This window comes from Pipistrellus hanaki (genome assembly GCF_964339955.1).
Source record: "Pipistrellus hanaki genome assembly, chromosome: 8".
Classification (NCBI taxonomy): domain Eukaryota; kingdom Metazoa; phylum Chordata; class Mammalia; order Chiroptera; family Vespertilionidae; genus Pipistrellus; species Pipistrellus hanaki.
In genome coordinates, this window is record NC_140510.1 from 28,646,010 (window position 1) to 28,658,688 (window position 12,679).

Below are 12,679 nucleotides of genomic sequence, written 5' to 3' on the forward strand. Positions count from 1 at the left end.
TAATGCAGTGTCATGATTTTCAGGATCATGTATTCACTGATTTGTCCTTGCCATTATCATGCTCATGATGGACATGGATTGATCATTCAGAAAATACTTACCAAGCATGAAGGTATTACAGGATTCCCACAACATGGGGAAAAGAGCAAGACATGCACACAAGACATTTAGCATGAAGAAAAATACTGGGAAGAACTGGGGAACAGTACTGGACGACAACAGGAATGTCATTGCAAGGCAGCAGGTGCTCATGTGCCAAATCTGAGGGACCGTTAGCCTAAGAAGGCACAGAGCCCCATGAACCAGAGCTGTGCAAGGAGGTGTTTTGTTTTGTTTTTTTAAATGCAATTTCTTTTTCTTTCAATATTACATATTTTTAAAAATTGAGATATAATCGACATATAACATTGTATTAGTTTGAGGTGTACAACATAATAATTTGATATTTGTATATATTGTGAAAAGATGGATGTTCATTCATCAACACACATGGTTATAAAATGTTTTTTTAATGAGAACTTCCAAGTACTACTCTCTTTGCAATTTTCAAATATATAATGTACCGTTATTAATTATAGTCACCAAGCTTCTCATTACATCCTCATGGCTTATTTGTCTCATAACTGGAAGTTTTTACCTTTAACCACCTAAACCCATTTTGCCCTAACTCATCCTGATCTCTTCCAAATACCAGTCTGTTCTCTGTATCTACAAGTTTGGTTTGTATTTTTTTAGATTCCTCATATGTGACATCATATGGTATATGTTTCTCTCTGACTTATTTCACTTAACATACGGCCCTAAACATCCATCCATATTGTTGCAAATGATAGAATTTCATTCTATTTTATGGCTTAATAATATTTATATGTGTATACATATTCACATTATTATATAAGCATATATCATATATACTTAACAATATTCATATATGTGCATATCCTTATATGAATATACATTATGTATAAAATATCACATGTTATGTATTCTCTCATCTGTCAATGAATATGTAGGTTGTTTCCATGTCTTGGCTATTGTAAACAACGATGCAGTGAACATGGGAATGCAGATAATTACATTTTTTATTGTAGTAAAATATACATATACATTTTTACTGTCTTAACCATCTTAATGTATACAGTTTAGTAGCATTAAGTACATTCACAGTGTTTTGCAACCATCACACTGTCTAGTTTGAGAACTTTTTCATCACCAGAAATGAAAACCCTGTATTGGGAGGTTTTGTAGAAAGTCCTATAGACTCTTGAGGGATAGCTAGGATAAAGAGGCAGATGTGCTCTAGCTGGTTTGGCTCAGTGGATAGAGTGTTGGCCTGTGGACTGAAGAGTCCTGGGTTTGATTCCGGTCAAGGGCATATGACTAGGTTATGGGCTCAGTCCACAGAGGGGGGCATGCAGAAGGCAGCCAATCAATCAATGATTCTCTCTCATCATTGGTGTTTCTATCTGTCTCTTCCCTCTTTGAAAACAATTATATATATATATATATATATATATATATATATATATATATATGTGTGTGTGTGTGTGTGTGTGTGTGTGTGTATGTATTCTATCTAATAAAAGAGCAATATGCAAATTGACCATACTTCTGCTATGCCCACCAGCCAATCAGGAGCAAGTTTGCAAATTAACCCAACCAAGATGGCTGTAGCCATGGAACGAGCAGAAGGCTTGGGTTTCCCTGGCAATGAAGAAAGCCAAGCTTTCTGCACACCCTGGCTGGCCCAGGCCTCCACCCAAGGCTACAAAGTTTCAATTATAGAAGATAAATAAATCCCAACAAAAAATGGTGGCAGCCATGGAGCTGGAGCTGGAGAGAGTAGGAGGCTTGAGTTGCTCCTGGAGATGGAGGAAGCCAAGCTTCTGCAGCCCTGGCCTGCCTTGGCCTCCGCTCAAGGCTACAAAGTTTCAATTATGGAAGATAAATAAATCCCAGATACCAGGACCTCGGCTTGGGTCACCAGGAGGAGTGGCCAGACTTAAAACCACCACAGGCCTCTCACCCAGGCTGCCCCATGCCCCAAAGGAACTCCCACCCTGATCCGGGACACCCTTCAGGGCAAACCAGCTGGCCCCCACCTGTGCACCAGGCCTCTATCCTATCAAATCCTATCTAATAAAAGAATAGTATGCAAATTGACCATCATCCCAACACACAAGATGGCTTCCCCCATGTGGTCAAAGATGACTATCCCCATGCGGACACAAGATGGCCATCACAAGATGGCCAGCAGGGGAGGACAGTTGGTAGGACTAGGTGTGCAAGGGAGGACAGTTGGGGGCAATCAAGCCTGCAGGGGGGGGCAGTTAGGGGTGACCAGGCCAGCAGAGGAGGGAAATTGGGGATGACTGGGCCTGCAGGGGAGAGCAGTTTGGGAGGGGCCTAGGCCTGCAGGGGAGAGCAGTTAGGGGTGACCAGGCCTATAGGGGAGGGCAGTTAGGGGCAAACAGGCTAGCAGGGGAGCAGTTAGGCATCAATCAGGCTGGCATGGGAGTGGTTAGGGGGTGATCAGGCTAGCAGGCAGAAGCAGTTAGGGGCAATCAGGAAGGCAGGCAGGTGAGCAGTTGGGAGCCAGCAGTCCTGGATTGTGAGAGGGCAGTCAGACATCCCTCGAGGGGTCCCAGATTGAAGAGGGTGCAGGCTGGACTCAGGGACACACACCACCATGCACAAATTTCACGCACCAGGCCTCTAGTGTGTGTGTGTGTGTGTGTATGTATATATATATATATATATATATATATATATATATATATATATATATATGTTTAAAGAGGCAGATGTGAGAGGAATCCACTGGGCATGTGTAAAGAGTCGCAGCTGACAACGTGTCCAGTGCTTGGAGAATGGTGAGGAGTGGAGGTTTGTGAAGAACAATACTAAGCAGTAAGGTTGGGTGACTCATGTGGCTCTTCCTTGTATAACAGCAGGATTTATCCTTCCTTTTTCCTTTTAGGGTCACCTTCCTCTAAGACCACCTCCCCTCAGTTGTTTGGCTCCTAAACTCCCTCTCAGCTCTGCTGTGGGGTCTCCACCCTCTCTGTTCTGGTCGCCACCTGCATCTCCAGGATTCCGGTCCACCTGCAACGTGCTGCTGCAGCTGTTCCAGTCAGCGGGCCTCAGTCAGTGGCTGGCGGAGCAGGTGGCCCTTTGCGTGCCCACCCTGGGCTGCAATTCCTCCTGGCACCATTGACACAAGACTGTGGAGCGCAGAAACTTCACCGATGGAGATTACAGGAGGGAACGGCATCCTCTTCATTTGGGAACCTTACAGCCACGGGATTCCCCTGTTCTCACAGAGTTCCTGCCTCTGGTTGAGTGGTCTAGGGCAGTGGTCGGCAAACTGCGGCTCGCGAGCTACATGTGGCTCTTTGGCCCCTTGAGTTTTCAGCAAAGGCCAGCTTAGGAGTACCCTAATTAAGTTAATAACAATGTACCTACCTATATAGTTTAGGTTAAAAAAATTTGGCTCTCAAAAGAAACTTTAATCATTGTACTGTTGATATTTGGCTCTGTTGACTAATGTGTTTGCCGACCAACACTAGGTCTAGTGGAAAACACTAACCTAAGCCCAGGCCCATCACAGACTCCCTAGGATTTTAAAACTAAAACTCTGAAACAATAGCTCTTCTTATATAGTGATAGAAATTGAAGAATGAAACCCAGAGGTTGTTGGCAGCTGGGTTTCCTGACATTTGGAATGATGATCTAGAGTTAGAGTCAGTGAGGCCAACACAGAGAGAGAACAGGGACAAGAGAGAAAGAGAGAGAGGAAGGGAGGGAGGAAGGGAGGGAGGGAGGGAGAGGGAGAGGGAGAGGGAGAGGGAGAGAGAGAGAGAGAGAGAGAGAGAGAGAGAGAGAGAGAGAGAGAAACAATGAGTCTTGGTAGCTTGCCCTTGCTCTGACTTGGCTGTTTCATAGTTTTGTGAACATGCAAGATAAATCTGTATTCTTCTGATAAGCACTCCTTTTGCCTCCATGGCTTCAGTTGGGTTTCTAGCACTTTCCACCATAAGAGCCCTAATCCTCGGTAAGAGGCATGAATGGGTGCCTCCAGGAGAGCAAAGGGCTTAAATAAGATATCAGAAGCAAGCAGAGCAAGAGGCGAATGGAGGAAGCCACACGTCATTTGTCAGAATGTAAACACTCAGACAAGAGGTGGCAAGAAATGAGGCTACTAAGTAGGAAGAAATCTGATCATGCGACCTGGGTGTATTTTGCAAAAGATTTTGGACTTTATTTCGTATATATTCTGCATGTATTATAGGATTCTAAGTAGGCATTAGGCAGAGATTCTTTAAACTGTACTATAATTAATAGTAATTAAGAGGTTCTTAACCCGGGAGTCACAGGCAGGCTTACATTGTTCCCAAACCCTCTGAATAGTATAACAAATCTGTGGGTGTGTATGAGGCTGTCTCCATTGTTTTTGGTGGTTTTTTTTTTTTTTTTTTTTTTTTTTTTTCCTGCAGTGGAAAAGGTAGCTAACTTCATCGGATATTAAAGAAATCCCTGACCTCAAATACAAAATACGTTATGAACCACTACTTATTTACAGGCATCTTCAGGAATTTCACTTTCACCCTGAATGTTCACTCTTGCACAACTGTTTAGCACAGAAAAAAATGCTCTATAACTGTTGTGTTGAGATGTAGAGATAATATAGACGTAGTTACTTGTGGAGATTTTAACCGGGAGTATTGGATATGACCTCCATCCTGTGCTTGGCTTGGGCAGCCAGACCAGACCCGCAGGCTTTTGCAGGCTGCACCGAAGGCACCACCGCTGCCCCCGAAAGCCAACTCCAAGCATCCTTGTCCTTGCACCTGCGGGTGGCACGACTACAGCTCCCAGGATGCCCCGCGCTCCGAGCGGGGCGGGTCCCAACCTCGCGGCTCTGGCCCCGGGAGGCCCGGGGAGGCGGGCCTGGCGGAGGGCGGGCCGGAGCGCTGGTGCTGATGCGGGATGGCTGGGCGCGCGGGGCCCCGGCAGCGCTGAGCCGGGCGTGCCTCGCAGCCTGCGCATCACCTGCCGCCGGCCGCGTGGTCGCGGGCAGCGGGGCCGGGGCGCGGCGCGGGGCCGGGGCGGGCAGGTCTGCAGCCGGCGGGCCCGGAGGCCGGTAGGCTGCACCCACTCGGCCCCCGAGCGAGCGGCGGGAGCTGCCCACCTTCCGAATCCGCGGCGATGACCTGCTGAGAAGCTCCCCGGCGGCTGCGGGCGGCGGCCTGGCTGCGGGCGGCGGTGTGTGGCCTCCTCCCTCGTCGCCGATCCCGGCCCTCTCCCCGCCCCGCGCCCCCTCCCCGCCGCCGCCGGCCGCGATGGCGGACCCCGCCGAATGCAGCATCAAGGTGATGTGCCGGTTCCGGCCCCTCAACGAAGCGGAGATCCTCCGCGGGGACAAATTCATCCCCAAATTCAAAGGCGACGAGACCGTGGTCATCGGGGTAAGTGGCCGGAGCGTCCGGCCCCCCTCCTGCTCCGCGCGCCCATCGCCGGCTCCCCGACGCCCCAGGCCGAGCCCGGAGCTGCTCGGACCGCCCCTCCGGACGTCCCCGCGGGGTGCTTTCCCGAGTGGACGGACGAGGGACCCCCTGCCCCTGCACCCCGGTTCCCTCCTGGGCGGGTGGCTGGAGGGGCGGCGGGGCGGGCCCCGGTGGAGAGGGTGGGGGCGGGGGGCGCGGACGGGCTCGGCGTCGCCATTGTGCGCGGGGTGGGGGCCCGGGTGGGCCTTTTGTTCCCCTCCCTGGTCGTGCCGCGTGGGCAGGGGGTTCGGGGCGCCCTCAGGCCGGGATGCCCAGGCTCCCTCCCCTTCAAAGTGTGAGCTCTGCAAACCCACCAGTGATCCCGGGGATCATCAGTTCGATTTATCGAACATTTTTTACCTTTTCTTACAATCTTAGCAAAAGAAGGAGAAAGGGGGGGGAAAAAAAAAGTCCTGAAAAAAAAATCGGGGCCTCCACTTGGAGCCCCCACGGCCGTGGAGATGCCCCTCTCCTCCCCGCGGCGTTTCACCTTGCTTTGCGCCCTGAAGGCGGGGTGCGGGGAGCACCGTGGCCTGGCGTCCTCCCCGGGAGGCCTGCTGTGCCTCCTCCTGCTTTCCTCCACCCTGGCCGCCTGAGATGGACCTGGAGCCCGGGCCTGACCCCTCCCCAAATGGGGCGACTCCCCCAGATGATGCCCACCGCCCCTCGGATGTGTTTGGTGCTGAGCGCGGAGGACGGTGTACCCACCTCCGTGGGGCTCAGGCCCCCCCCCCCCCCCCCCCCCAACGCGGGCCAGCAGCCCCGCTGGGCGGGGAGCAGAAGTTACTCTGTGTGGCCGGGCCCCTTCCCTCTGCATCTCCCTCGCTCCCCCCTTCCCCCGCGACCCCCTTCCTCCCCTGCGGACGGGGCTGCTGGTGAGGGGGAGGGAATACCTTGAGTTTTTAGTTCTTAAAGGAATATGTCAACGGAAATAAACTAGCTTTGTTTCATCCCACCCTCCACTGTCCCCCCGCGTGTGGGGGTGCAGGCGCCCCTCTTTGTATGCGAGCCGCGTGAATGGGAGCCTCGCGACCCCCCGCTGACACCCGTTCCTGGCAGCCCGCTCCCGGCTGCTGAGGCAGCCTTCCCGGGCCGGCATTGATTAAGTGATGTCATCCCGATCACTGAGCATGCTCCGCGAACCCCCTCCCTGCCAGTCCCCCAGTGGCTGGTGTATTTAGGTCAAGTGATGGACGGGTGACAGTGTATGGAGGGGTCTCAGCCAGAGTCTGCCAGGCCTTTCCCAAACCAAAGCAGGCCCCTGCATCCTCGCCAAGGTTGTGGGCCGCAGCCCAGGGCCCCCCTGGGACCAGCAGGTGCTACATGGACCAGGAGGCCGGTCACTCTCCTCCCGCAAGGCTCCACATTGGCACCTAGGCTTCATGGACCTCCCTCAGGAAGGCAACTCCCCGTGATGACCTTTCCTCACGTCCCCATTCTCACATTCCCCGGGAAACTGACTTCCACATGCTCTGTGGCTAGGGGTTCTTTCTGAGAGTTTACCTATGAGGGTTGGAAAGAGGAATGTTCTCTGCTTCATGTTAAATTGAAGAGGAGATCTATGCTGCAACTACAGATGAGAAGGAAGATTCTGCAATTCATGGCAGTTATAGGAAATTGATCTATCTATGGCCAGTGCAAGGGGGAAATAGTAAGATGTTTGGGTTACACACCCCTAGGCCGGGATCAGCCTACAGTCTGGGCTTGGAGTGGGAGATCCTGGGGACATTTAGTCCCTGCCCCTAGCCTTGTAACTGTTTTTTTAAACAAATAATTATGCAACACAAGAACTTCTTCTGGTGACCCTATTTCCGCGCCCGCCCCCCCCCCCCCCCCCTTTTCTTTCTTTCTCAGAAGTTTTAGAGAACAGCTTGGAGAAGTTTCTTTTTCTTCTCCTCCTCTTCCTCCTCCTCCTGCTCCACCTCTTCCTCCTCCTTTTCTCCTCTCCTCCTCCTCTTTCTCTTTGTTTCTAAAATCGATAGACCCGGACAAACAAAGTGCAGTAATACAGGGCGGGGCAAACGTAGGTTTACAGTTGTGAGTATTCAAAACAGAGTTTATTCTTGTATTATTATTATTTTCCATACAAACAATTGTAAATCTACTTTTGTCCCACCCTGTATATCATCCCGTTTAATTTTTGTGCAAGCCAGAGATTAAACAGAGATTCTTAATTTTAGGGTTACGTTTATTTAATATTATGACATTACTGTGAGGGTGTATTTCCTATCTAAAGGTAGATGTTATTAACCAAATCAGTGAAAGCAAATGATTAAAATGAATTTTACCATTAAAATGGTCACCATGTAAAATAAGTAATTTAAACAAAAACATTGTCTCTGTAAATACACACATAGCTCTTCAACTATGAAGTTAGATTTTTGTATTGATCCTTTAATATGACAGTTTTCAGTTTTCAGATGAATTCCTACAGAAAGGTGTAATTAGAATTGTACAGCTTGATGAATTTTTATAAAATAAACACTCCCTTGCTCCTCTCAAACTAAGAAACAGACATTTTCCCAGGACCCCGGGGGTCTCCCTTCTTCCCCTTCCTGGGCTAATCCCTCCTGCTTTAGGGCAACCAAGGTTCTGACTTCTAATGCCATAGATTAGTGTTGCTTCCTTTTTAAAAAAAACTTTATATACAGAAAACCAAACGATTTGTTCGCTTTTGTGTGTGTCTTCCTGTGCTCCACATTATGCTTGTCACATTCACCCATGCTGTGGCATGTGGCAGCCGTTGGCTCGCCCTCATTGTTCTGTAGTATCCCGTATGAATGGAGCACAGTTTGTTCGTTCATTAACTGTTGGTAGCCATCTGGATGGTTTCCAGTTTGGGGCTACTATAGACAGAGCTGCTACGAACATTCTCTTATACACCTCTTCGGTGGGTGTGGGTGCAGAACAGAAAACTGCTCCATACTGAAGGGTGTTGGGACTGGGGTTGGACCCATGTGCTAGGACCCTTGCCGTTCCTCATCCGTAATGTGGAACTAAGGGAGGTGACAGTTCTGGCAGCCTGTCTCAGGTTGTGTTCACCAAGTACAATAGAATAACTCCCCCGTCAGTTCAGTGGGAACCAGCTCCAGTAGCTCAGTTTCAGGTGGAGACTGCCCAAGGTGGGGCCCTCCCTTCCTTACTTGCAGGAGTGTATATGTGGGGATGACCGAAGAAGCGCAGAACCACCCAGAAATGCCAGTAACCTTCACCCCCCCAGCACAGACCAGTAAAGAATGAATTTCTGTGGAGTTAGTGGTTAGTCTAAATTCAGAATCCCAGACATTCTGTTTTTGAAACTGGGGTAATTTGTTTTCCTCTTTCAAGTCCTGTTAAAATCATAGGGCAATGTATGCTCACAGGGAGATTTTGCAGATAGAGTTTCTAGATTCCTCCCTTTGAGAAAAATGTCCTGTCTTACAGGAATCATCTCTTTTCCTGCATTCCCCCCCCCCCCGCCCCCCCCCCCCCCCCCCCCCCGCCCCACCTCCTGTGCAAGGCTTTCTTTCCCTGGTCTCCCCAGCCACTCTCTCTCCCCACTTTGAACTCATGTGGTATTTTATTTTGTCCATGATCATGTAATCTTCTGCCTTAGGTTATTATTAATTTTGATCATTTGTCTAATGGCACTGCAAGCCATCTGCAGAGATAAACAAGGGCCTTCTGTGTTTTGCTTCTTTGTACTCCCAGGCCCTTCTCCATAGAAGACATTGAACAAATGTTTATTGATCTCTTTGTTGAGTCTAGAAGTCTTTCCTTTGGCATATTTAACTTATTTTATGGACTTTTAATTGGCTGTAGACTGTGAGGAGTAGTTAAGAAACAATTTTAAAGAGAAGTGCTGTTCCTTTGAGCAGGCCAGGTAAGATAGCATACTGTACTATACTTGAAATGGTGTGAGAAAGCTGAGAGAGAATGATGTTTAGTTTTGTTAAACAAGTAGGAGACCTAAGGGCACTGGTGGTGACCTAGATGGTAGAGGGTGGGGTGGCCTAGAGATTAGCAAAGGGATGCCACGCTAATTTTCCCGAGAAACATACTGGATTTACGGCATTTCTTGGAGGGCTCCTCCATTATCTGCTGAAAATTCTGGCGCGTCAACCATTACTTTGGTTTTGATGCATCTTTGTTGATGGAAACTGTCTTGGAGCGTTCACGGTACGGCTCTTTGAAACGGACTTGCACACTTAAGTTTGGAGCTTTCCTTTCATTCTCTGGTTCAAAGTCCTGGGAAAGCGGTCTTGTTAAAGATGGGTGCTTCCTCCTGAGTCTGTAAGTCCCAGTCTGTTTGAGAGCCAAAGCGAAATATCAGCCACAAATCCTGCGCTGGGGTGTGGCATGGAAAGTGGCGTGGAAAGTGCAGGAGCTTGGATTAGATCTGGGCAGTGGATGAGCAAGGAGGCAGGAGTTGGGACAGAGACAAAGTTTCTCAGTTACATTGTGGTGATTGAGGACTGAAGAGTGAGGAAATATGGCTTGACTTTTCTCTTGCCTATAGTAATGGTCTTTAAAAGCAAGAGCATTAAAATTTTTTCTTTGTAAATTTATGCACCGTCAGATCAACCTCTCTCGCTCTCTCTACCTCTCTTCCTCTCTCTCTCCCTCTCTTCCTCTCTCTCTCCCCCTCTCTCTCCTTCTCTCTCCTCCTTCTCTCCTTCTCTCCTTCTCTCTCCCCCTTTCTCTCCCTCTCTCTCCCTCCCTCTCTCTCCCCCTTCTCTCATCCTCTCTCTCTCTTTCTCCTTTTGGTGTGTATTTTGTAGGGAGTTTGACAAATACAGAGTTATGTAGTTAAGCTGTATTAGTTTTCTGTTGCTGCTGTAACAAATTACCACACACTTGAGGATTTAAACAATGTGAGTTTATTATCTACAGTTTCTGTGGGTCCAAAGTCCATCAGGTCAGCTGGTTTCTCTTTTAGAGTCGCACAAAGCCAAAGCCAGGGTGGTGTTGCAGGGCTGTGTTCTTTTCTGGAGGGGCTCAGGGAGAATCCATGCTTTTGCTCAGTCAGGTTGGTGGCAGAATTCAGTCCTTAGTGGTTGTAGGTCTAAGGTCCCCGTTTCCATGCTGTCAGCCTGGGCTACTCTCAGCTTCTAGCCAACTTCTGCAACTTAAAAACCAGCAATGGTTGAGTCCCTCTCATGCTTCATATTTCTCCTGTCTCTACTTCCATGGTAAGTCTCTCTCATTAATTATTCCCTTCCTCTTCCACTTTTAAGGGCCCGTGTGTCTATACTGAGCCTACCCGGATAGTCAGATAGTCTCCCTATTTTAAGGTCAGCCAGTTAGCAGCCTTAATTCCATCTGCAAAGTACCCTTTACCCTTAATGTTCACATACCCACACATTTTCAGGGCTTAGAGTGTGAACATGGTTTGGGCCCATTATTCTGTCTACCACATACCACCATAAAAAAAAAGAAAAGAAAAAAAAAAGCCCACATGTAATCAAACCTTCTCTCTCTTAGCCTTGGCACCCACTTATCTGTTCTTCTGTAACTTTGCCATTTCCAAATTGTCATAAAAATGGAATCATATAGTAAGTATCTTTTTTCAGTCTGGATTCTTATACGTATCAATAGTTCTTTTTTTTTTTTTTTTTATTGCTTACTGGTATTCCATTAGATGGGTGTACTCCAGTTTGTTTATCCATTCATCTGTGGAAGGGCATTGGGGTTGTTTCCAGATTAGGATGATTATGCATAAAGATGCTGTATACCTATGAATATAGGTTTTTGTGTGAGAATACATTTTTTTAAAATATATTTTTTATTGATTTTACACAGAGAGGAATTGAGCAGGATAGAGAGTTAGAAATGTCGATGAGAGAGAAACATCGACCAGCTGTCTCTTGCCCACCCCGGACTGGGGATGTGCCCCCAACCAATGTACATGCCCTTGACGGGAATCGAACCCGGGACCTTTCAGTCCGCTGAGCCAAATCGGTTTCGGTGAGAATACATTTTTATATCTCTTAGATAAGTACCTGGGAGTGGGATTGCTAGGTAGATCATATCTTACCTCTATGTTTAATTGTAAGAAAGTGCCAATCAGCTCTGGCCGGGTAGCTCAGTTGGTTAGAGCGTCATCCTGATACTCCACTGTGGGTTGGATCCCTCCCTGGTCAGGGCACATACAAGAATCAATCAATGAACCCATAAATAAGTGGAACAACAAATTAATGTTTCTCTCTCTCTCAAATCAATCAATAAAGATAAAAAAAAAAAAAGAAACTGCCGAACAGTTTTCCAAAGTGGTTGTACCATTTGCATTCCCACTTAAAAGCAGTAATATTTTAAGTTAGGGTTTAGAGAGTTTATTCAGTCACTTTGAGTATTAGTAGTGTTTAGAAGTGTTGAAATATATCAATCCTTCACTCCTCGGTGACCTGAATCCAGAGATGTGTACAGTGCCTGAAACTGGATTAGTGGTTTCCTGTAAATACACCCTTTGAATTAGTGGTTTCCTGTAAATACACCCTGGAATGAGGGAACACATGAGAGTAGCCATAATCTGTCATGTGTCCCTGGAGGCTACTCACTGTGGTGCACACAGTCGGTGCTACATAAGTGGATGGAGTAGATGGAGGCATCAGGGAGAGTTAGACAGAAAGTATGGATTTACTAGCTGGCTGTAAGGCTTTTTAAAAGCTCCTTAGCTTCTCTGGGCCTCAATCCGCTCATTTAAAGTGGGGATAGTTGCTTTGATCAAAGGGTCATTTGGATGAAATTAAATGAAGTGGTCAAAACATAATCTGATACAGAGAAATGCTCAATACATTCTAATTACCTCCCATATTTCCTAATTCCCTCGTAATTTTCCTCATTTTCAGAATTATCTTTGTCCCTCAAATTATTGCCTTTGAGTCTTATTAGCCCCTGAAATCCCTCGTACATCCTCATCTCTTAGGCATTTGTCTGCCCAGCTCCCTCCATCCTCCTGCTCAGAATAGCCGCTCTTCAGCTTATTTGTAGAATTTCTAACTATCCGTGGGGGCAGAGCTCATCGCTCATGTCCTTATTTATAGACTTATCAGCTGTTCTTTTCCTTACAATAGGAGTGTGTGTGTGTGTGTGTGTGTGTGTGTGTGTATGTCCATGTCCTCCCCATGTAAATTATAAGTTTCTCAGGGACATAG

General features: G+C 47.7%; 1 protein-coding gene across 2 annotated transcripts in view; it reads left to right on the plus strand.

Annotated features, from left to right (window-relative positions):
- Positions 1-4,954: 4,954 nt before the first annotated feature.
- Positions 4,955-12,679, plus strand: part of KIF5C (kinesin family member 5C) — a 151,383-nt gene continuing 143,658 nt past the window's right edge. For both annotated transcript variants that reach the window (XM_084893034.1, XM_084893035.1), the window contains exon 1: positions 4,955-5,468. In XM_084893034.1, the coding sequence (XP_084749160.1) occupies positions 5,343-5,468 (126 nt within the window). In that variant the 5' untranslated portion in view covers positions 4,955-5,342. The remainder of the gene's footprint in view (positions 5,469-12,679) is intronic.